The sequence below is a fragment of the Magallana gigas genome, chromosome 4 (assembly GCF_963853765.1).
Source record: "Magallana gigas chromosome 4, xbMagGiga1.1, whole genome shotgun sequence".
NCBI classification, from domain to species: Eukaryota; Metazoa; Mollusca; class Bivalvia; order Ostreida; family Ostreidae; genus Magallana; species Magallana gigas.
The window spans coordinates 38,414,407-38,439,145 of NC_088856.1; the positions used below are offsets into that span (position 1 = coordinate 38,414,407).

Below are 24,739 nucleotides of genomic sequence, written 5' to 3' on the forward strand. Positions count from 1 at the left end.
AAACAATACTACGTGTAATAAGCATAAAACATGTATGAGTAAACTTAATGAAGAATTTTTAATAGATTATTTTTCAAAGAATGTGGTACATTACATGTATGTCAATCTTTATAAAACTAGCGTATATTTCATGCGCCATAAATTGCAAGTTTTTTGTAAATATCACTTACTTGCATGATAGGTATATATGGTCTAACCAAAATTTTCTTCATAAAGCTACAGCTGTATGAACCACATATATGTTTTGTCACAAGTATACATTTTAAAAAAAAATACCCAAATTCCAACAGTTTAAATAAACTCAACTCATTCTCTGATAAGTTCATTGTGTTTTGTGCGTGCATATCTTATTTGTCTGCTGCAACAGCAGCCAATCAGCGGTAAGCTGAATCCACAAAAAGAAAGTTTGTGTTTTAGGAGCGGGTAAATTGTTTATGCGACACTGTCAAGAAAACCACACCAAATAATAACAAGAAACATAAATATTCACTTAAATGTATTCTGTTGTAAAAGTAAAGGTTTTTAACACTTATTGCATCTTGCAAAACATGTGATGACCTTAATCATCTGTCATATATCTGATATACATGTATATGTAAAAGATGGGAGAAATAACGACGGAACAAAGTGGGATTCGAACCTGGCCCTCTGAATCTCTAGTCAAGTGCTCTACCAACTGAGCTACATGTATCTGGCACCGGTATTCAAACCAGTCTGACCGTCACATTCCTCCCCCTTAAATGATCTTCACCCTCGAAGATCATCCCTGGCAGGATCGAGTTAACCTGTTAGTTCCAGGGGTTAGTCACAACACCAATATTGTAACAGGATGGGAGAAATAATGAAGGGATTTGAACCTGGGCCCCCTGAATCTCTAGTCAGGTGCTCTACCAACTGAGCTATCTGGCACTGGTATTCAAACCGGTCTGATCGTCACATATATAAAGAATTATTTTAAACAATGTTGTTCAATTAAAAATAACACTCGCAACCTTCAGTTTTTGTCTGTAATTAATCAATATTGGCGTGCGATCAGTTCTCGCCGAGTACCATTTCTCACCAGTGCATTGTTACGTCATTTTATCAACACATAAAATTATATACGAAAATATGATGTAACAGTGCACCAGCGAGAAATGGTCCTCGGCGAGAACTGCTCGCACGCCAGTACTGCCAGTCTCGCACGCCAGTACTGCCAGTAGTCAGATTAAAAAAAGAGAATAAAAAATTACATTTAAAACATTAACAAGAACAATTTAAGTACACATCATAACTGCTAAACAAGAAAAATTATGTGAACTGGTAGAATGGTAGGGATAGTTCTAACTTGTAACCTACATGTACAAGTACATGTACCGGGTATCCGTTGGTCTGCTATACCTCTTTAATGATACAATGATCGGCATCATAAAGATATTAAAGTCATGTTTTAACTCTGAAGTCTGAAGTATACAATTTTATTTACTTGAAGTTATGTCTACAGGGTATTCATGACTACATTTGGAGTCCTCTGCACAAGAATATATGATATGTTTCTAATTAGACCCTGCTTTGAATTTTGAGTTGAAAATTCACAATCTGTTATTTTTTTAAATAGATAAATTCAGTTACCCTTTCCAGTCCCCAATGAACCTCGAGCGAGTCTAAACACCCATGAAACATGTAAAAATTACACGTTAGTAAACAAACACCCACACCATAACAAAAACATCTAACAGTGTGCACGTACTTACATGTACATCTATACTATATAGGCCTACTAAATTTTAACCAGTTAACAAGAAACTTTAAAAGGAGTAAAAGCCTCACCTTCTTCAGTAACATCCACATAAATCACACACTTTAATGTCCATCTTTTCTCCTTTATTACTCGTAGCTTATCAACGGCTGATCGTCGACAGAAGTGTGGCTGTCAGAATTTCCTCGTAAACGATTCACACGAGAAAAATATCCTCCTTAAACAAATATGGAGTATTGTTCCCTGTGCATGTTCATATGTTTCACAGCAAATTGAAAATGCATGTGTACACCGAAAGAATACACAACTTCTCTTCTGCATTACGGCTCTCTCTTTTCTACAATGCCGTTCGTTACTGTTTACATTCGGCGCGCGCGCGGGGGTCACAAACAGGGGCGCCCCGACAAATAGTTGCACATAGAACGTTTAAATAATGTGTGTTCATTGAATTCATAAATGATATAGATGAAAAAAATGAAATTGAATCACAACAATTTATCTAAGACGCAACACAACGTAATGCAGTAAATGCCTGGGCCTTAATGTGGCATTTGTTCGCTTGTGTGTCTATGTAGACATATTAACTCGTTCATGTACGATTCTCACATATTTGTTTTATGAAATTTGAAAAAAAATATAGGACAGAACTTGTTTAATTTGATACCAAATGACATTATTTAATATATTAACAATAACTAAATTAATTTTTTTTCATAAAATGATAACGATTTTTGCTATCAGAAAAATACGTGTATGAGCTGCTGACCCCTAATTATAGGGGCCAGCCCTTTTTTCTTAATTTTGAATGAAAGCTCTCGTTATTCTAAACAACTTTTGTTCTATATGTATTAACAAAATATTTTTAGTTTAAAGGTTATAATACAAAAAGCAACAAAATTTCAGCCCCGAAAAAATCTTAAACTTTGGCGACAAATAGCTCAAAAACTAACAAAGAAATTACCAAAATTTTCATGCCAGCAAAATTATAAAATGTTACCGACAATTTCGCCAAATTTCATGCATCTATCATCTGTAGTTCCCGAGATCAACTCTGGACAAAAGACCCCCCAATTTTCAATTAAAGGGCAATAACTCATAACCGGAAGTAAATTTTAAAAATTTGAAAAAAACGTCTAGAGATATTAATATCATCTACATACCCTGAAAGTTTCATAGCAATCAGACAAAAAATGTTCGAGAAATCTCGTGCACAAAATTTGCGGGAAAAAAAAAAAAATAATAATAAGAAACAGTAGAATAACAGAAGGGTTTTCCGTTGAAAAACGGAAAACCCTAATAAGAAAAGTGAAAAAGAAACAATACAATAATAGAAGGGTCTTCCGCTGAAGACGGAAGACCCTAATAACAATAAGAAAAGTGAAAAAGAAACAATAGAATAATAGAAGGGTCTTCCGCTGAAGACGGAAGACCCTAACAATGTGAAAAAAGTTTTATCTAAACTTTGCGGAAATCTCAATTGGTTTAATCTATGAATCTACATGTAATTACAATCTCATTTAAATGTTAAACATCTGCTACAATCAATAAGTTTCAGGATTATTAATTTGAAGATGAAATACTATATTAATTATATATTGAAGTCTTAGCAAATTTACTTGCGAGCACTGTCTCATTTATGTGTTAACATATATGGAGAATCTACTGTACTCATTTTGATCGCGTACAAAAAGGTTTGCCAGTTATGTACTCCCTCTATTACCTGTTTATCAGTTACACATAATTTCAACTAGCTCGTTTCACATCACGTAAAGGAAAGTCTGCCTATCTATTATTCCCTTTATTACATTTATACAAAAAATTCCAGCATTTCAGATTACGTACAGGGAGGTCTGCCTATGTACTCCCTCTATTACATGTTAAACATAAACTCCACTCATTTCTGATCACGTACAGGAATTAAGGACTACCTATGAACTCCTCCATTACATACCATACAAAAAATTCCTGTATTTCAGATCTCGTACAGGGAGGTCTGCCTATGTACTCATTTCACATCACGTAGAGGTATACTAGACCTCTACACGGTGTCTAAAATGTATTATAGTTAAAGTTAACTTATTTCACATCACGTAGAGGTAGGTAAACCTATACACGGTGTCTAACATGTATGGTTGAAGTTGACTTTATTAATATCGCATAGACATAGGTAAGACTACATACATACATACATACATACATACATACATATATATATATATATATATATATATATATATATATATATATATATATATATATATATATATATATATATATATATATATATATATATATATAATATATTTATATAGTGTGTGTGTGTATATATACACATACCAAATCTTATTTAAATTAGAACAACACTCATATAGACATCATCAAACATTTTACTTCAAATACATTTCACATCAGGTACAGGTAGGTAAAACTTATATAGACATTGGCATATACCTACACCAAATACTCTCTCATTTCACATCAGGTACAGGTAGGTAAACACTTATACAGACATTGGCATATACCTACATCAAATACTCTCTCATTTCACATCAGGTACAGGTAGGTTAACATTTATACAGACATTGGCATAGAGCTTCATCAAATACTCTCTCATTTCACATCAGGTACAGGTAGGTTAACACTTATACAGACATTGGCATATACCTACATCAAATACTCTCTCATTTCACATCAGGTACAGGTAGGTAAAACTTATATAGACATTGGCATAGAGCTTCATCAAATACTCTCTCATTTCACATCAGGTATAGGTAGGTTAACACTTATACAGACATTGGCATATACCTACATCAAATACTCTCTCATTTCACATCAGGTACAGGTAGGTAAACACTTATACAGACATTGGCATATACCTACATCAAATACTCTCTCATTTCACATCAGGTACAGGTAGGTTAACACTTATACAGACATTGGCATATACCTACATCAAATACTCTCTCATTTCACATCAGGTATAGGTAGGTTAACACTTATACAGACATTGGCATATACCTACATCAAATACTCTCTCATTTCACATCAGGTACAGGTAGGTAAACACTTATACAGACATTGGCATATACCTACATCAAATACTCTCTCATTTCACATCAGGTACAGGTAGGTTAACACTTATACAGACATTGGCATATACCTACATCAAATACTCTCTCATTTCACATCAGGTACAGGTAGGTAAACACTTATACAGACATTGGCATATACCTACATCAAATACTCTCTCATTTCACATCAGGTACAGGTAGGTTAACACTTATACAGACATTGGCATATACCTACATCAAATACTCTCTCATTTCACATCAGGTACAGGTAGGTTAACACTTATACAGACATTGGCATAGAGCTTCATCAAATACTCTCTCATTTCACATCAGGTACAGGTAGGTTAACACTTATACAGACATTGGCATAGAGCTTCATCAAATACTCTCTCATTTCACATCAGGTACAGGTAGGTAAACACTTATACAGACATTGGCATATACCTACATCAAATACTCTCTCATTTCACATCAGGTACAGGTAGGTTAACACTTTTATACACATTGGCATATACCTACATCAAATACTCTCTCATTTCACATCAGGTACAGGTAGGTTAACACTTATACAGACATTGGAATATACCTACATCAAATACTCTCTCATTTCACATCAGGTACAGGTAGGTAAACACTTATACAGACATTGGCATATACCTACATCAAATACTCTCTCATTTCACATCAGGTACAGGTAGGTTAACACTTATACAGACATTGGCATATACCTACATCAAATACTCTCTCATTTCACATCAGGTACAGGTAGGTTAACACTTATACAGACATTGGCATAGAGCTTCATCAAATACTCTCTCATTTCACATCAGGTACAGGTAGGTTAACACTTATACAGACATTGGCATAGAGCTTCATCAAATACTCTCTCATTTCACATCAGGTATAGGTAGGTTAACACTTATACAGACATTGGCATAGAGCTTCATCAAATACTCTCTCATTTCACATCAGGTATAGGTAGGTTAACACTTATACAGACATTGGCATAGAGCTTCATCAAATACTCTCTCATTTCACATCAGGTACAGGTAGGTAAACACTTATACAGACATTGGCATATACCTACATCAAATACTCTCTCATTTCACATCAGGTACAGGTAGGTTAACACTTATACAGACATTGGCATAGAGCTTCATCAAATACTCTCTCATTTCACATCAGGTACAGGTAGGTTAACACTTATACAGACATTGGCATAGAGCTTCATCAAATACTCTCTCATTTCACATCAGGTACAGGTAGGTTAACACTTATACAGACATTGGCATATACCTACATCAAATACTCTCTCATTTCACATCAGGTACAGGTAGGTTAACACTTATACAGACATTGGCATATACCTACATCAAATACTCTCTCATTTCACATCAGGTACAGGTAGGTAAACACTTATACAGACATTGGCATATACCTACATCAAATACTCTCTCATTTCACATCAGGTACAGGTAGGTAAACACTTATACAGACATTGGCATAGAGCTTCATCAAATACTCTCTCATTTCACATCAGGTACAGGTAGGTTAACACTTATACAGACATTGGCATAGAGCTTCATCAAATACTCTCTCATTTCACATCAGGTACAGGTAGGTTAACACTTATACAGACATTGGCATATACCTTCATCAAATACTCTCTCATTTCACATCAGGTACAGGTAGGTTAACACTTATACAGACATTGGCATATACCTACATCAAATACTCTCTCATTTCACATCAGGTACAGGTAGGTAAAACTTATATAGACATTGGCATAGAGCTTCATCAAATACTCTCTCATTTCACATCAGGTATAGGTAGGTTAACACTTATACAGACATTGGCATATACCTACATCAAATACTCTCTCATTTCACATCAGGTACAGGTAGGTAAACACTTATACAGACATTGGCATATACCTACATCAAATACTCTCTCATTTCACATCAGGTACAGGTAGGTTAACACTTATACAGACATTGGCATAGAGCTTCATCAAATACTCTCTCATTTCACATCATGTACAGGTAGGTTAACACTTATACAGACATTGGCATATACCTTCATCAAATACTCTCTCATTTCACATCAGGTACAGGTAGGTTAACATTTATACAGACATTGGCATAGAGCTTCATCAAATACTCTCTCATTTCACATCAGGTACAGGTAGGTTAACATTTATACAGACATTGGCATAGAGCTTCATCAAATACTCTCTCATTTCACATCAGGTACAGGTAGGTAAAACTTATATAGACATTGGCATAGAGCTTCATCAAATACTCTCTCATTTCACATCAGGTACAGGTAGGTTAACACGTATATAGACATAGTTACCTTCCAACATCAAATACTATTTCATTATACATCATGTACAGATATGTATAGTTTCAATTATGTCATCAATCTTTTATACTGACATATATTAGACACTACTGCCATTACTGCTTCTGTTCTCATTGCACATCTGGGACAGATATTGGTAATTCATCCATGATTAATTCAGCTTGGAATCTATTAACTGTTTCCTGGTTTTGAATAACTTTTATCAAAATCTGTAATAATAAAGAAATTTCTGACAGGTATCACAAAAAGAAGCTATGATTAGAATATTTCATACAATATTTGAACTTGTGTTTTAACTTGCAGTACTTATTATACCTCTGGAATGTAAATGTCAAGTGCATAATTTACATATCTCCCACAGCAGTGTGCAGTTTTCTTTACCTTGCTGGTAAGGAAATCAATCTAGAAAATAGTTAAAGAGATCCGGTCAAAATATCATTCATGAAATACATGTACAATTATATTGTGAAATACATGCCAAAAAATACTCATTGTGGTAATGTTTTGGAGATATTCATGAAATGTTTAAAATTTTATTTGCCTCTTGCATAAACAGTACATTGGGTAATGAGTGACCACAAAACAATTTTACATAAGTATGTTTTACAAAGGTAGAATCCTCTCTTCATTCGTTGTAGCTACAACTTTTATATAAAACCAAAAACAGAATGAATAAAACTTTACCATCTTTTCTGACAAGGCCATGATACTTTTATTTTTTTCTATAAGCCACTGTTTCCTCCCAGAGTGTTTGCCTTTGGTTATCTCCATTCTAAATGATAGCTTTTCCCCACTTTCTATTGACCTGATCAGTTCCTACCATAGAAATGAAATTTTAAAAAGAGCAAAAATTGAATGTTTGAGCACACTGATGAGAACATTGATGAGAACAATTGTACTAAACATTGTAGAATGCCCATGCATGTAGCTTTGAATAGGTTACTGACCTGTATGTTTATTTTCTTTAGGACTTTATGAACATCCTTGTCACTCTGATAAAATGATAGACTGAAATAGATAGATAGATATAAAGATTGACTGCATGCTATCATTACTCCAGCAAAATGATCAATTTATTTCCTATTTGAGGTGTATCCATATCAAAGTACATGAAATAAATTTTAAGGACTTAATAATTACTCTTTAAGCTTGAATGGCATTTGAATATGGCATCCACAGTATGCAGGCTCATCATCTATTTCAATGCAATGCCTATGATAGTTTTGGCCACAGAGAGTGCAAGATATTTTTTCCCCAAAATCTCCCTGGCACACCCCAAATGCAGTGGCTCCACATTTCTCATAAAATCTACGTCCTCTACCAACAAAAAAACTTTCAACCAATGGCAAATATGACATGCTGGAAGCTCCTTTCAGTGTTATCAACAGTAATGGGAAATGATGAGAAAAGACCTGTATTTCCTCACTGGAATATATTTCTGACCCACTGTTGGTATAGACAATGATATTGTGCTGCGTGATAGAAGCAAGGTTTTTCAAATGCATCTTCTCTGAAAGTCAAAGAAACAATACATACACAAATAAAAAATATATATATCTACACTGTATAAAACAATATATTATACATAAACAGAATTCTACAGTCCAAAATGAATAAATACTTTACTGTTAGTGCATTTTAGTCATGTTAGCTCTTCAGACAGAAAATGCAGTATATAAATTCAGAATATTGTTTACTTAGTACTGGTAACATTGCCAACTTGCCTGTGACATTGTGAAAAGAAAGAAAGAGATAAACAGATAGGTACTAGTGGTATATACGGGTATGTTTTTTTCTACAAAAAACCTTGATTATATTCAAGAAGGTAAAATAAATTTAATTCTTACACATATCTTCAGTATCTTTTGTGGATGTTGAATTTATTGCCTTCCATATTAGATTTTTTTTATCCTTGTGAAAAAAAAAAGATACATATATATTCATACTACAGAAATCAGAAAAGAAACTTCCCTACATGTAGCCTATGTAGCAAGTAAAATGGTACATATATGTATAATACCGGTATTTGAAATCAATAAACAATACAAAAAAATACCTGCAAAGAATTAAATTCCTAATTAGGTTGAAAGAAAAGTGACAGCTAAGTTTTTTTTCCTAAGTAAACATCATGGACCTTTTAAAATTACTGCAGCTATAAATACTCACCGGACAGTGTCTGATTTCAGAGCAAACAACAGCAAGTTTAAGAAACTGCCTCTTGTAGACATTTCCCCATAGTAAGATACTAATGGAGGCAAATAAACTTTCCGAAGGAGAACATCCTGTATCCAAAGGACACATATCATTTTTCCGAATTGATGCTGGAAGGAGACTTATATATCTGGAAAAAATTAACTTGATGAGGAACAAAAATAAACATTATGAATGGCTATAGGAATATGTTATCACAATGAATTCACTATTTTAAATTGCAATGCATGTATCACATACCCATCACCAAAGTCACCCAAACATTTGTATCCATGAAATTTGGTTTGGACATTATTAGGTAATGCTGGAATTTTAGCACCCACTTCCTCTGCTGCCCTTGTGATGCTATTCCAGCCACAATGTTGCATTGCGTCCATCAAATCTTCACAGTCTTTCTCAGAGAAATCCTAAATTGTTTGGAAGCAGAGTTAATTACTAAATGTATGTGAATTTAAATGACAGACAGTAATGTTATTCTATTGATTATTGATCCTTAGTTTGAAATCCATATCTATTTTTACGACTAAAAAAACATTTTAAATAAAGAAGACAATAAAATAAATGGTTTGTGGAAAGAAATATTCCTAAGAAAAAGATTGTGAAATTTGCAGATTTAAAGTTTAGGTATTAATTTTGTTTTGATAAAATATTTAATTCCTGATGTTCTTTAATCCACAGAAAAATTCCAGTACATCACTTACTGATTTAAACACAGCGTCCTTGAAAATTTGGAGTATATCAAATGTTTTTCTGCAATATATAAATTTATCAAGTACAGAAAAAATGAAATAAACAAATGAATAATTAACCTGTTCATTGCATAGCAAAAGATTGCTTGTATAAGCTCAACTTTGTTCATTAATTCTTTCAATTTACAGAGCAGGAAGCTCTGAGGACTTAAACCAAAGGATAGTACAACACTATGAAGGATTCATGAAAAGTACAAAACAAAAACTGATAAAGCTTTGTTGCCCAAAAGGATAATCAGGGATCAACAAAATAGTTAGTCTAGTATTCAGTAAAGAAATCATGCAGTTACATGTGGATCTTTTCAATTGGTCCTGAATTTCACCTATCCAGTAAAAATATCCTCCTACTCAATACAACTTTTCACTCTGCCTCCTAGATGCGCAGGAGGAGATATAATGCATTTTTACTATATAACTCTAACACCAGAACCCCATTCCTCAGGGCTTCAAGTTCAGTAGAGGGCTCAATGCTTATAATATCCAGGTCAACAGTTTGATTGACTTCTTGCTGTTCAGGTGGAAAGACAGTATTTGAAGATTACATTAATTTTGATGGTTTGGGACTCTCAGTCCCACCCCCAGGGGTGCAGGAAAATAAAATTCACAACTTTTGTTTCCCTTTATCCATAGATGCTATGTGTCAAAATTGGTTGAAATTGGTTGAGAAAAAAAGCAGAAAATGTCTGAGTGTTAACACATGTCCCAAAAAAAACCCAGACAGCAATATGTCAAGTACTGGTAAGTGGTTTGGGTAACTTAAGAGCATGTCTACGAGAAAACCATGCAAATATGGAAAAAAGCTGCGGCAGCAAGTCTCAAGAATGAACAAAATTTTATCATAGATTTAAAGGATACCCATCTAGAGTCAGATATATGATGTTTGTTTTTGCACTGGATGTTTCTATTTATAGTAACGGACAGTATTGCATTCTGGTTAATTAGCCTCTAAAATCCAGAAAAGTTAAGAGAAAAATTGTCAAATTCAGTTATTAATTACAAAATGTATAAACAATGTTTGAAAAAAATAAGACTATATTTTTAAAGAGGAAGTTCAAACCTTTAATCGTTGCATTTTTTTTTTCATATTTCTATTTACACCATGAAGTCCCAAGGGTTTAAATGTTGGCAGGATGCCAAGAAATGATAATTATACATTTTTGTCAATTTTTCAGAAAGAATTTCTCAAAAAATGGCGCATTATTTTTTGAAATTTTGTGTTAATAAGAAACTGTTTGATGTATTGTTACAAATATATAAAATCCATCTTTGGACTCTCAAGGACTTAAAAGTAATAAATTAACAAAAACATCCCATTTTCAATTAAAATAAAAATTTGATGGTTTTTGAATTTTATTTTACAAGCGATTTTAATCCACTGAAGTCAATATTTGTAATTAAACATGAAAAAACATCCTATTTTGCTTTTAATTAAAAAAAAAACTAGTTGTTATCATTGTTTCTCAAAGAATTCTTATTCATTACATTTGCATTTCATTACTACTGTTAGAATTGTCTCCCCTGTTGCGCTCTTCTGTAGAGAAGGTAAACTAGTCAGAATGTTGACAAAGCTTATACAAGTTCAAGTTCAGGCTAAGTATTGAGAAATGCTGTGAGTGTTGTTAATATATGTAATGATATTGAATGATTATAATTGCACAAAAATTGTCCCATCTTGATAGTGTTATTCACTATATCACATATTGAAGTTTGATGGAGACTTGTATATTCTGTCTCGATATAATTAAGCAGCACATTTGGACGAATTTTAATCAAAATATACAAACTTGTGATAGAAGGGCTATTAAAATAGATGAAGGGGAAGTTTATCTCATTCACAGATTGGGGAAGGGGAAGATGAAGGGGAAGATAATCTCATTCACAGATTATCATACTTTACTCGAAAAAATCCACAAAAACGAGGACTGATTTCTTACAAAGATTTATAATTTATAATGGTGTATGTTGAAAATGACAGATGTCCTACAGACCCGGTTTGACCTGAGCGTAGCCTGGTCATGCTAAGATTATTCTTTCTATGTTGAAATAATTCAGAATTCACTAGGAATGCCTCGTGCAATTTTTCATCGTTATCATCGGAGTCTGTTGCAATAGACATCACATTTCTATACGTTTACATTTCACTGGCTTTCTAAAAATACCCTTCAGATGTTAAGGTTAGACTTCGTGGAATCTTGAAATGATGGGGAGGGGGCCAGGGTTTTTTAAGTTCTTGAAAATGTAAAACAGTAAGTACATCTGAAATTAATAAAGAGCTCTACTCCCTACCTCTCTATTAGCAGTTTATCTCCTCTTGGAAAAAATTAAAGTTTGTACCTTTTCTTAAAATTAAAATATAGTTGTAAAGGAAAAAATGAAGTGTTAGGTTACCCTTCCCCCCGGGGATCTCAACCTGCGAAAACCGCATATAAATATAAACATAAACTACCGGTATAAAAAAGATATCCCAAATATTAATATAGACATCATAACTTGTTTTTGTGGGATTGTTTTTTGGGACGTTATTTAATTATAACCCATCATAAGAAGACCTGGTCCCAGAGTTATGAAGCAGTCTAATGAAAAAGTCAACATTTTTACACTCTCTTATTGTCTTAATTGTTATTAAAAAATTTGAAAAAATGAAATGCTAATAAAATGTGTCTCTATATTATATTACGCTGATATTCTGCTGATATTTACAAATTTTGAGCGTAATTTATGATGTATCATATTTTTTATTAACATTTTTAGGCTTGATATCGGGTCCCTCTACCCCTCAAACAATAAAAGTTCAATCCTTTATATTGTCGGACAAAAATAATTACCAAATCTACCTTATTCTATGATCATTTAATGTGATGGACATTCATTGGCAATTGGTTCCACACCACTTCCACATTTTAAAAAATCGTCAGTAAATTCAACAAAGATATGTTTAATCATTTTTATTTTCATGGAGGTGATCCTTTTGTTTTTGTTTGTTTGCTTGGTTTGGGTTTTTTTTTGTTTGGTTTTGGGGTTTTTTGGGGGGGAGGGGGAGCTTTGAAATTTGGTCCTACTTCTAATTACACCTAATTAAAAGATCACCAGTTCAAGTATAAAAAAAATGAAAAGATCAATACATAATACATGTATCACTATGTTTATCGAATTAGCAGAGAGAGAGAGAGAGAGAGAGAGAGAGAGAGAGAGAGAGAGAGAGGGGGGAGGAGAGATTGTCAATCTGTAGTAAACAATATGTAAAATAACACACCAAAAGAGCCCGGCTTTAATTACTTCAGTACTTTGAATTTTGTAGTTTTGCCCCTGTAATTATTCATTCGTGTATCTAATGGGCACTCTGCTTGTCTTAATGTGTAGCACTGGCAAATAAGTCCACTTCAGCTTACATGTATATTCAAATTCCCATTTCCCCACGATTTCTCGTGTTTTAATGGCATTGATTTTAAAAAAAAAACCTGAAATATGTTGAAGCAACCCTTTAGTTTAGTAAAATATTGTTTGGCTCGCGAATATGTCAGGTTTTTTCCCCATAATATACATGTAACAATGTAAAGCTCACGCCAAACTACAGATTCTGGAGAGTTTTAAAAGTAGAAAAATGTCCAACTTTAAGACAATATATTTGCAATAGTTTTGAGAGTCCAAAGACAGATTTTTGATATATTGTAAAGATAAATGTCCTTTTATAACTAGAAACAGATTTAGTGAATTCAAAGTGCCATTTTTTAACTTTTAAGCATTTAAAAAATGTATATTTTTACAATTTTACAAAAAGTTGGAAACATGCCAGATTCGTGACCTATCTGCACTTAACAGAAAGAATATATGGGAATTCTCACAAAATAAATTACACAAGTGTATTTTGTTAGTGTTAACTCTAAATGACTTTTTGAATTCATATTTAAACTAAACTCAGAATTCTTAACAATAATTGGTGAATTATACAAAATTTTATTCTTAAAAGGGTCAAAATGCTATTTTTAGTAACAGTGCTTCAGAACCAAGTTTAGACTGACCACATCAAAAAAAATTTTGTGGCAAATTAATTCATATAGATGCACACTGTTACACACAAAATATGAAGTTGATCAGAGAACCTTGCTCCCACCACCTTTTGCATGGTTTTCTCGCAGACATGCTCTTAAATATCTATACATATACATTGTATAAATACCTGTTTTCTTGAATATCTGTGCTATGCATCTGGTTTACATTTTTTGCTTGAGGAACCTTCATGGTAACACTATCTTCTGACACCTGTATCAGAAAAAATAGTTAAAAATAGTAAAGATGAAAATTGTTGGAACTGCATATATTTAAAACAAATTTCATTCAAAGACATTCAGTTGGTCAGTATTAAATATTCTCTCTGAATTCTAGTTTTAACACCTTATTAAACTCTAAGCAAGAAGAAGGGTGACATAGCTAAATGCCAAATCATTGCAGTCTTTATAAGACAAAAGACCAAGATTCACAAACATGTTCATGTTTTATGCATGAAACTAACTGTCTCTCTCACACAGGCAAGACATTGCTTGCAGGTAAAATGCTCGAAACCATCCCCTTGAAGAGATTCTCCAACACAATGTGGCAACTTGTGAAATTTCCTGTCACACTGTCTACAAGTTATCTGTAAAAAAAAAAGAAAAAAAGAAAAAGGAAACACAATTCAAAATGTAAACCACTTCTCTGACAAGACTGTAGATCAACTGGTTTGTACTTATAAGATTAAAGGAACGGAAAAGTAGCACTTGGAAAAACTTTGCAACAGCAATAAATAGAAGAATGATTATTGGTTTAGTCTCTTGATACACGACGGACACCTTTCCAATGCATAAGCTCTTCTGGTTTCTGATTAGCAGAGCTATAAAAAGGTCACAATTCAAATGTGGGTTTTTGCAATTTCGTATTTCTTTGCCTAATGTAAAAACTCAATGATCTAAAAAGGAGAATACCTTATTTTGCCTTTGTTTCATTTGAAATCCACATGCTGGACATTTGTCTTTGATGTATACTGCAAATTGAACAAAAAAAAACCCATACATTACACTTTATTGAATTGAAAATTCTTTGCATGGAAAATTTAGAGCTTCCATCTTGTAGCATATTTATACTGTGAAATATATTTTGAGAATCAATAGCAGCTGTTTATATATAAAATCAAACAGACATTCATGAGTACATATTAGGCACATTATAAAGTGTTAAGCTTTTTTCTGTCAATTCTTACATTAAGTTGCACAAAGGTTAAATTTATTTAAATTTCTGGGTTGATTTGCATACCTTGGTACATCAACAGCTTATTAGCAAGCCTCACCCTGGTATTCCTCAGTTCTTCACTAGTAATGTTTGAAATACTCTCTTTTGTAAAATATCTTTCACAAAACTAAGAATAAGAAATATAATGTCTCTTTCTTTACAGGGTATAAAACCATACATTGTAATTGTAAGAGAGCATCTTATTTTGGCACTATTAGAATATGATCTTAGCAATAGTTAAAAAGAAATACTTTTAATGGTTTAATTAAAAATATGGTCTAAGAAAATAATAAAGAGTTATAAATTACTGTAAATATGCTAATAAATATGTGTTAAGTTCTATAATAAAATCATTAGACTTTCTTGACTTTAAACACAAACCAATACAATACACAAATTTATATTGCATGTGTGCATTTTGAATCAGATTAATATTAAAAGAGATTTATTCATAATTATTTTATGGTTCCTACCAGAATTATATATACACCACAATTATGCCCATCCAGCTGTTTTGTGTGAGGAACAGTTTTAAGAGTCCATTTCTCCCCTGACTTGCCTACCTCCAGCCCAAGACTTATTCTTCTGTTGAAGAAATGGCTGAAATTAAAAGACCTTAGACTTTAAACAAATAAAAACGTGAATGAAACATTTATAAATATGTGTTAACCTCCCAATTTTTGCAATGTGGTAAAAAAGGTAAAAGTAGCATAACTATTTAACTGAAGTAGGAGCATTTGTGTTGCACTGCAGTAAAGACTTTTTTGTTCAATTAAGTGATGCTTCTATTAGTCTATTAATAAACATTTACAGAGAACTTGCACCTTACATTATATACACCTTATGTATTCTTTAACAAAAGATTCATTAAGTTATAAACCTTCCTTTCATTTTAGTGAAGTTCAATGCTATTTTCAATTCCTAATAGAACAAACCTCCAATTTTCTTGTATGTGCATCTTCTGTGGAAGGGTCTCACCAAGAGGATTATAGAAGAATATAGTTCTTGTCATTGGCTCTATTACCTATTTATGGGTATGTAAAACACATTTAAATATGATTGAAAAATAAAACATTTAAATACATGTGATCTAGCTTTCACCTCACCATCTATCAATACAGTCTCATACTGAAATTAAATGTTACTCTACATTTAGTAAAGATTAATTACCACAAGGTCCCAATGTCCCATCTCTTGGAAATAAGCCCCAATTATTACTTGATAGCCATGTAACTGAACCTAAAGACAAAAAAATATTCTTAGGATACAGTAAGTGCATGCATGCAAGCTCACCAAAAACATGTTTCAAATGAAAGCATTTCAAGACAATTTTGTTTTACATGGGCATATCCATGCATCATCAGTATTCAAAATTTAATGCTATCTTTTAGACAATTTTTTTTTTTACAGCTAATATTTAATTTTATGCAGGTATGAATATACACAACAGGAAAATAAAAAAATTAAATTTGATTAAAAGAATCCAAGTCATTTCATTTGCTAGCTACACTGTATATTACCATATTTATTTCATAAAGAAAACAAGAAAAAATTAATATTAGGAATCATTCATTGATAAATTGGAAACATACAAGAAAATGTGCAAAAAGAGATTTGCTACATACATCTCTTAAATGCATCTTTTGAAGACAATGTCCATCCAATATAGATGTCATTGTTGAAGTGACCATTTTATAGACTTTGTTTCCCTTGTCTGTTTCTGCCTCGGCAATGGCCCCCAAACATGCGTCAATGACCTTAAATAAATAAGTCATTGATACCTCAACAGAAATTGATATTTCTCAATTATATCTTTTTATTATCTTCAATCAATACTTGAATCAGCATCAATTTGATAACAACAAGTACTACTAAGTGTAATGAGAACCTTAAAATATTATATTAATCAGTTATTTTGTTTTTAAGATCTGCTATATTTTCCTTAGTATATTTTATAAATTTTTACTTGGTCAGTCAACCAGTTATTCCCCTTCAATGAGATGATGTCCTCATCAGTTAGGTTAGTATCATCACCACACCTTGCCATGACATAACCTGTTCTTTCAGCCTGATCCCAGATTTTGTTCACTTCTTTTTGAACTGAAAAAATAATGTTTCTTTTTCACTGAATAATTTGGCATTTAATGTTTAACCTTTCAGCTCTCTTCAGTTTAACAAGATTAAAAAGGATAATATAAGCTGAGCATACGCTGTATTTCATCTTTTGCCGTTGTAGTTAAATCTTGATATTCTTCAGACATATGGACATCAGTTTCAGATGGGGTACAGACATCTTTTAGCGATATGTTTGTTGCCTTTGCTGTAAATTAACAAATATGTTTAATATTGCTCTTAAACTTATTACATGCATAGAAATTTTATAAGGTGCAACATTGTAACATATTAAATACCAATACATGTACATGTACGAGCTATTACATCACACATGTAATAAGTTTTACTATAAACCCTGATGAATGCTGAATCACATTGGAAACAGTTACTAGCATATCACCAAAAGGAAACAGTTATAACACCTATTTGATCATTTTCACCTATTTTGTTATGCATTGTACCTCGGGTTTGAGATTACATTAAGTCAGTTGCTAGGCAAACGTAAACAACAGAGGATATAATTCTTGACATCATGAATGCATTTTTAGATTATTTGTCCAAACTCAAGGGTTTTACACATTTTTTTATTTTAAATATACCACATGGCTTCTCAGGTGACTATACCAGGATGTTTGCCCTCAGTGAGAGGGATCTAAACCCTTGTCATTGGGTGACATAACACTTCAGGACTTTCCTGTCACCTTGGGGCAAACATTCTGGCATGTCACCCTCTAAACCATTATATGTGATATTTGTATAATGCATAATTATGTGCCACTGCTACATGAATATCAGAAATGTACATTTTATTTATTAGAAAAAATACCTTTCTGCTTCCTTGATTTTATTTTTTTGGGCCTTGGCAAATTTGAAACTTTTCTTCTCTCTGAAAAATAATCAATACAAGCAATGATTTGTTGGCTATTATAATACAAAATAATATAGCTTTATGATACTTTCTACTGAATGATTATTATAAAAAATACTAGTAATTGATTTTTAAATAACATATATAGTTAATATTTAAGCAGATGATACATGCATTTAACAGTACGTGTACTAACTAGAACTTATTTAATTTTAACACTGTCTAAAATAAAAGTCATACTATGTGAGACATCATCCATGTTTCTGATCCTTTTTCGTTTTGGTGTCATTATTACAGGAAGGTCATCATCCTTTGGCTCAATTTCCTTTAATACATTAGCAACTTGTTTCAGTTGTTGAACAATGTTGCTGATATTGAGTCCACAAACATTCATTATGCTGCCTTGAATTTGTTTAACCAGCTCTCTGCACTGAAGCCAGTCTTTGGTGTTTGATGGGGCATCTGTTAACCGGCTTTCTCTTTCTTCTGCATCTGTGCAACTGTTGGGTCTTTCATCTGGAGATACATGTACTGGAATTTCTGGAGATGTTTCTACTGGACATGATTGTTTAATTTTTGACTCAAAATTCGGAATGGACTCCAAAATTTCAAAGTCAAGATTAAAGTGGGGGGCATCCCGGTACTCAGCTGGTAAAAAGTCCCAGTCCCAGCTCGGATAATTGTGAAATACTGCAAGCATGTGCTTGCATGGCAGGTGATATTTCTGCCAGTCATAACAAGTGCAGGATGGACATGGTGTTTCTAGATTAATATCATACACACTTCCAGAATCCACACTCTTCACCTGAAAGTTTCCAGATGACCTCTCTCTTATGTTTTCCCCTGGTATCACCAGTACTTGAGGAGGCATTCTTTTCACACAGTGTTCTACAAGCATTCTTGGTCTATTTTTCAAAAAACTTGGAATGCTGGTGATGTAGGCTTTACAAGAATCCAAGCTTCTTGCATTGTACTGAATATACCTGCAAATAATAATTAATGATTTTATTATACATGTAATAAACTATTTTCTAGTGCAAAAAATTATCTTACGTACTGATAATAATCTGGTACAAACCGTGTGTAACTTTCAGGAAAGACTTGCGAAAAAAGGACATTGACAAGGTTTGACAATGACTTGTCACTTGTGTGAGAAAGGTATTCTTGTTTTAATTTTAGGTGTTGTCGTTCAAGTCCATTTGTTGTTGACACTCTGACATTGAACAAACTTCTCCTAAACAAGCTTACCCATCTCTAAAAAACATAATTATATCCTAAATACATGATTTTAATGACAAATTAAATTTCAAACATGCAATTTCATTATTCTTTTCAAAATGTTATACATTGTAAAAAAAAATTATACGTTGTTACCTCATAATTAGCTAGCCAAATGCGCTCAAACCATTGTTGCAGCTTCAATTTGTTTTTCCAAATCTTGCTGGAACGTAAATTGTCCAAGTTCTGCTCAAATTGGTTTTCTGTTGTGGATTTAACTATTTCTCGGAACCTACATGTACAAGTAAATGTTCTAAAATTGAGAAGCAGTTACTAGTATATATCACATGTATATATGATGACATCAGTGATTAGATAAATTTTGCATATAATTCCATATCTTTCATGTCAGATTAATAAATAACAGGATATTTGTGGATCTTTATAAGCATACCATCAACACAGAATTCCTTATATTATTGCTGCGTCAGATAATTGTCAGAAAAGTATATATTAAAATAAAATAATTTTTCAAATCACATATTTAACTATGACGCATTTACATCGAAAGTATCTCATCTTTGTACTCTGCACAACCATTGACGTGTGATTTGAGCCACCTGTCCCAGGCTTGTTCTCTATGGAAGTCACATAAATAAACGTGGCAATCTGCAAATTCAAATAATTATGATGAGATAAAATCAAAGACTTCCACATGAATATCTGCAATTACCAATGTCTACCCCATTCTGTTTATTTAAAAGATCTGCTAAGATGGTTATTATTATTCTATAAGGACCTAAAATGTAAATATATTGCCTTTTTGGTCCAAAATATTCAAATAAAGTCTTAATATTTCAAAAACAAAGAAACATGTTATACACTGTTTATACTCGATCTGATTTCTTTTCCTTTTTAGATTAATAAATATAATCATTATTACTGAAGATAATATGGTGTTTTACACTAGCAATAGATGGTTTTCTATTTTTTTTTTCCACATTTTAATAAGCACTAACCATTATCACTACATCTAGGGATGGATTAAGTAATTAAGGCATAAGAATATTAACTGTATTTTTAAATTAACTGATACATATATTTATTTACATTGCATTGAAAAGATATATCTAATTTTGTCTGCTTTTATCCAATATTTATTAATATTTTTTTATGTTAAATGCTACATCTATGAGAACATCTACCATGAACCATATTTAATTATAACACCAAATAATTTTTTTCTTGTATTTACTCCATCACCAAACTTACCAGTAAATTTAAATATATAAAACAAAAGGTGTATATGTGAGAGGAAAGTTATGAAGTCTGCTGACAACAGTGAAAAATGAGTTCTGCATGGATGAGACGTATATGTAAATACAAAATTATAAATACATCTGCAGGTTAAAGATGTCATAGAAAGCATATTAATCTTGATGATATTACTAACAGAATGATCTAGAATTGATGATTTTTTATCATCAATGCTGAAACACTCTGAGATGAGGTGAGATTTTGTGAAACGAAAATATATATATACAGTCTCAAGATGTTGGATGAGAGCACACACAACGAAAAGCCCACACACTCTGACAACAATTTAAACAACTTACCAATACTCTGCTGTAATAAACAATTTGTTAAGAAAAAATGAAATATTGAACACAGTGAGTTATTCTTGACCCCTTACTTTCATTGACATTTATTTAATATTGAATAAAAATATTTGTAATTCAAAATGTATACATGTATATATAAAAATGAAGTCATTTTTTAAACTCTTAATTGTTCACCAGTAAGGAAAACTAACTTGCCATACAACAGCAAAATATCAAAGAAATAAAAACACCATCTTTTTACCTTCAAAAGTTTCCTCTATAGCACTAATTTCAGATGTATCGAAATCAGTCATAAAATATTTGGGATGCCAATTTACATTCCAGTCCTTAAAATACTGCAGACCTCTCATTATTGAATTCTTTGTTTCATTTGCAGTAATGAAGCAGCCAACAATGGTGTAACCAACATTGGTGTTAACACACACAAAGAATGCTGGCAGGTCATAATTTGTTGTTTTATAGGTTGCATCCAACAAACAGATTTCTTGACCATACATATTGAGTAATCTTTTTTGCCATTCTGTTTGGCCAACAAATAGGAAATCTTCAGTTCTGTAATAAACAGTAGTTTATAATGAATTCATAAATAAAAAGATTAATCTCTAAAACGGCGATGATAGGAATTTAATAATGGTTGTTATGCTGTACATTCCTGCAATTACTATTCCCACATGATAATCATGTCTGATTACCTGCATGCACAATTAAATATAAAAAAAAAAATTAAGAACTTCTTTGTAAGATGAGTAAGTTGCAGGGATTTAAAATGTTACAGTTTTAAATGAGTACGAAAATGTAGAAAAATGTCCGAGTAAATATACCTTCCTTTGCAATTACATTCTAGATCTTTTGCAGATTAAAACAATAGTTTACTAAAGATATCAAATTACTAATGACTGAATAAAGAACCCACGGCATGCACATACTCAGAGATATCAAGGTAGAAACTGTCTTTGTCATTCACAGACTTATATTCTTCTAACAACAACTCAAGATTTTCTTTATCATCCTTTGAAAATCTACAATAGAATTTAATCAAAATGATTAAAAACGTACACACATCATATTTCCCATTTTTCTTGCATGTCTTCTAAATATGCAAATCAATTAAGTATACATTTCATTGAATACATGTAAATTAAATTGATTTTTTATATAAATTTGGGGAATTATATACGATTCTGAATATACATGACCTAACCTTGTTTGATTTTTATAGGAATCCATCACATTTCTAATGTCTTTATCTAATGGATAGAAGCGTCTATTCTGGGTAGATGTATTTCCAAGATCTTTTTTACTGAAGCTCTTAATGTGACGCTTCATTTCAGCTACTTTGGTGACACCCTCATCCATTAGACATTGAATTTTCTTTTTAATTACTTTGTCAATAGGCTGACAAATCCCTGCAAGCTTAAGAATAAAAAAAACAAACATTGTATTAAGAAATAATGAAGCCAATATACCTAGAGGTCAAATTTTCAAAGCATATCACATTAACAAATTTATCATTTGTATTTTTTTAAAATACTTGTCCAGTAACATGGTTCCTATGATCATCCAGAGAGGGAAAAAGAATATGGATCTCCTCTTCCCATGTCACTGGATCTTTTTTATTCTCAAGATCAGTTTTCAGTCTTCGCGACTGGTCTTTTCTTTTCCAGATGGAGTCTGGGCCATTGATCTGAATAAGAAAAATCATCCAAGTTACTTAACATCTGCTCAAAATATCTGAGAGAATTTTCTAATATAAAACATTAAATTTGGTGACTCATATACTAAGTACATGACAAAACAGAATTTGTAACTTACCTTATATTCTGGAAAAACACATATTCTTTTTAAGTGAATTCTTGCAGGACAATCCTGCTTCTTTGTGTTTTGAACCAACGTCCTGCCTTTTTGTATGTAGGAATGGTCTTTTTTTCCTTCCACGGTCTAGGAATAAAAGCAATCTCCCAAGTGATACATTTTCTTATGAACCACTATATGAAGACGTGCATTTATCACATGTTTATCTCAATATGCGGTGGATATCACTCATGGGATAAATTTTTGATATTACACTGTGTGTTCTTACGCCACGTGACGTCATAATTAAACATTATGTAGGTTTAGGTGATGATTGACGTAGAATGAAAATGTAACAAAATAATTCAGTTGAAAAGTGTGAAGTTATAAATGTGAAGCATTTCATGCTGTTTAATTTTTTTCATAAATTGATAAAAATATGTTAGAAAATGAAATGCTTGTTTGTTAATCTTCAAGGAACTTTTTTCCATGCGTAAAGTTGTTGACGTCTTGTAGTAAATGTGTTGTGTGGCTCACAATTAAAATGTTTACAGAAAAGATTAAGGTTTAACAAAAGACGTGGTAAAACATGATATGATTTTTAACCAACTCGTTGTGTGTTTTCTATCCCCTTGCCAAGGCTCGGGGATAGAAAACTCACAACTTGTTGGATAAAAATTATATACCATCGCAAATCATGAGAGATGCTATATATATACAATAACTGATAATCAAACTTCTGAACTAATGGCATTGGAAATGCTCAGAAATAAAACTGTATGTATGCATGTGTATCGAACTGAAAATTTTGTTTCCATTCTATCAATGGAAAGTCTTTATTAATTAAATGCATAAACATTAAGAGGTCTGAATATCTAAACATCAGCTGACTTGTAGTTCTTTACCTACTGTCATAATATAGAATGAACTTTCAATTCAAAACCCTATTTGCCACCGTAGACTGACCAAACATGCCTTGCTGTGGTCTAGATTCATTTCATATACATTAGTTTTCAAAACATATCGCAATACAGTTAAAATCCATGTAAATATATTGCAAATTTTATATTGCAATACAAAATTCCCAGCCGATACCCTGCCCTATACTGTGTGTGTAACAAAATTTTAAGATACCTTTTCCAACTGATACTTTAGCTTTTTCGTCACATTTCTGTCAGGTCCAAACTGGCACTCTCTTACATCCCAACCTAATATTATGATTGGGGTTCCATTATACTGAATTTTTGGTCCTTCCCCACGACTCACATCCTCCCACTTCACTCTGTGTTTACCTAAGTCTGCTAGTAAAATAATATGCAATTAATGGTATTTTCTCAATGTATAAATTTCAAACTTGAAAACTGAATAACTTGTTTGTATATTAAATATATCACTCTGAATATCACACAGACATGAAAACATTTTCTATATATTAAACATAGTTAACATAACAAGGCACTTGCCACTGAAGACCTCTCTGAATCCCTTATTACGACGGAAAACAGTGAAACTAGTTACTGTTTCAACTTCGAATTCATTTATCCGTTTTTCGGCGTCTTCCAGGGATGCAACAACAACGTGAAGCGGAGCTTCTGCCATACCACTACTGTAATTTTACACTACATGTGTGCATGGTGTGCATGATAACGACTTTCGAAATAAAGGTCACAAAAATCAATTAAATATTGGTGCAACATCATATATGACGATTCAATTGTTACTTTCTGGGT

At 32.3% G+C, this 24,739-nt stretch overlaps 3 protein-coding genes across 4 annotated transcripts in view; 1 reads left to right on the forward strand and 2 right to left on the reverse strand.

The window, feature by feature from the left end:
• Nucleotides 1-24,739, forward strand: part of LOC117688661 (uncharacterized) — a 222,628-nt gene that overhangs the window by 183,001 nt on the left and 14,888 nt on the right. The window lies entirely within an intron of this gene.
• On the reverse strand, nucleotides 5,442-21,348 carry LOC105334125 (uncharacterized). Of its 2 annotated transcripts, none has more exons than XM_066082375.1 (24): nucleotides 20,160-21,348; nucleotides 19,753-19,888; nucleotides 19,457-19,632; nucleotides 18,619-19,361; nucleotides 18,337-18,396; nucleotides 17,605-17,715; nucleotides 17,362-17,495; nucleotides 17,021-17,152; nucleotides 16,566-16,634; nucleotides 16,331-16,419; nucleotides 15,869-15,995; nucleotides 15,420-15,522; nucleotides 15,092-15,150; nucleotides 14,644-14,766; nucleotides 14,311-14,393; nucleotides 10,086-10,134; nucleotides 9,625-9,791; nucleotides 9,340-9,514; nucleotides 9,021-9,084; nucleotides 8,314-8,683; nucleotides 8,121-8,181; nucleotides 7,858-7,989; nucleotides 7,555-7,575; nucleotides 5,442-7,382 (listed from the first exon to the last, which is right to left on the reverse strand). In XM_066082375.1, coding segments are annotated over exons 1-20 (2,604 nt in total). In that variant the 5' UTR covers nucleotides 20,162-21,348; the 3' UTR covers nucleotides 5,442-7,382; nucleotides 7,555-7,575; nucleotides 7,858-7,989; nucleotides 8,121-8,181; nucleotides 8,314-8,681. The 2 variants fall into 2 exon arrangements, with proteins under 2 accessions (XP_065938447.1, XP_019925255.3); XM_020069696.3 differs by having other exon boundaries at nucleotides 7,489-7,575.
• Nucleotides 21,828-24,608, reverse strand: LOC136269489 (calcium-responsive transcription factor-like). The gene is made up of 6 exons (XM_066083347.1): nucleotides 24,473-24,608; nucleotides 24,144-24,310; nucleotides 23,031-23,156; nucleotides 22,750-22,902; nucleotides 22,420-22,631; nucleotides 21,828-22,237 (listed from the first exon to the last, which is right to left on the reverse strand). Exons 1-6 carry the CDS (start codon nucleotides 24,606-24,608, stop codon nucleotides 22,108-22,110), a joined length of 924 nt encoding a protein of 307 aa, XP_065939419.1. The 3' UTR covers nucleotides 21,828-22,107.

Excerpts from the sequence above, each read along its gene's own strand:
- LOC105334125 (XM_066082375.1), bottom strand. Across the intron at positions 19,362-19,456 it reads TTTCCTGAAAGTTACACACG|GTATATTCAGTACAATGCAA; the intron begins GTTTGTACCAGA and ends TATTATTTGCAG. Across the intron at positions 15,523-15,868 it reads GTGGTGTATATATAATTCTG|TTTTGTGAAAGATATTTTAC; the intron begins GTAGGAACCATA and ends TCTTATTCTTAG.
- LOC136269489 (XM_066083347.1), bottom strand. The coding sequence starts at position 24,608 with ATGGCAGAAGCTCCGCTTCACGTTGTTGTTGCATCCCTGGAAGACGCC. Across the intron at positions 24,311-24,472 it reads ATTCAGAGAGGTCTTCAGTG|CAGACTTAGGTAAACACAGA; the intron begins GCAAGTGCCTTG and ends TTATTTTACTAG. Across the intron at positions 22,632-22,749 it reads GGAACCATGTTACTGGACAA|CTTGCAGGGATTTGTCAGCC; the intron begins GTATTTTAAAAA and ends TTTATTCTTAAG.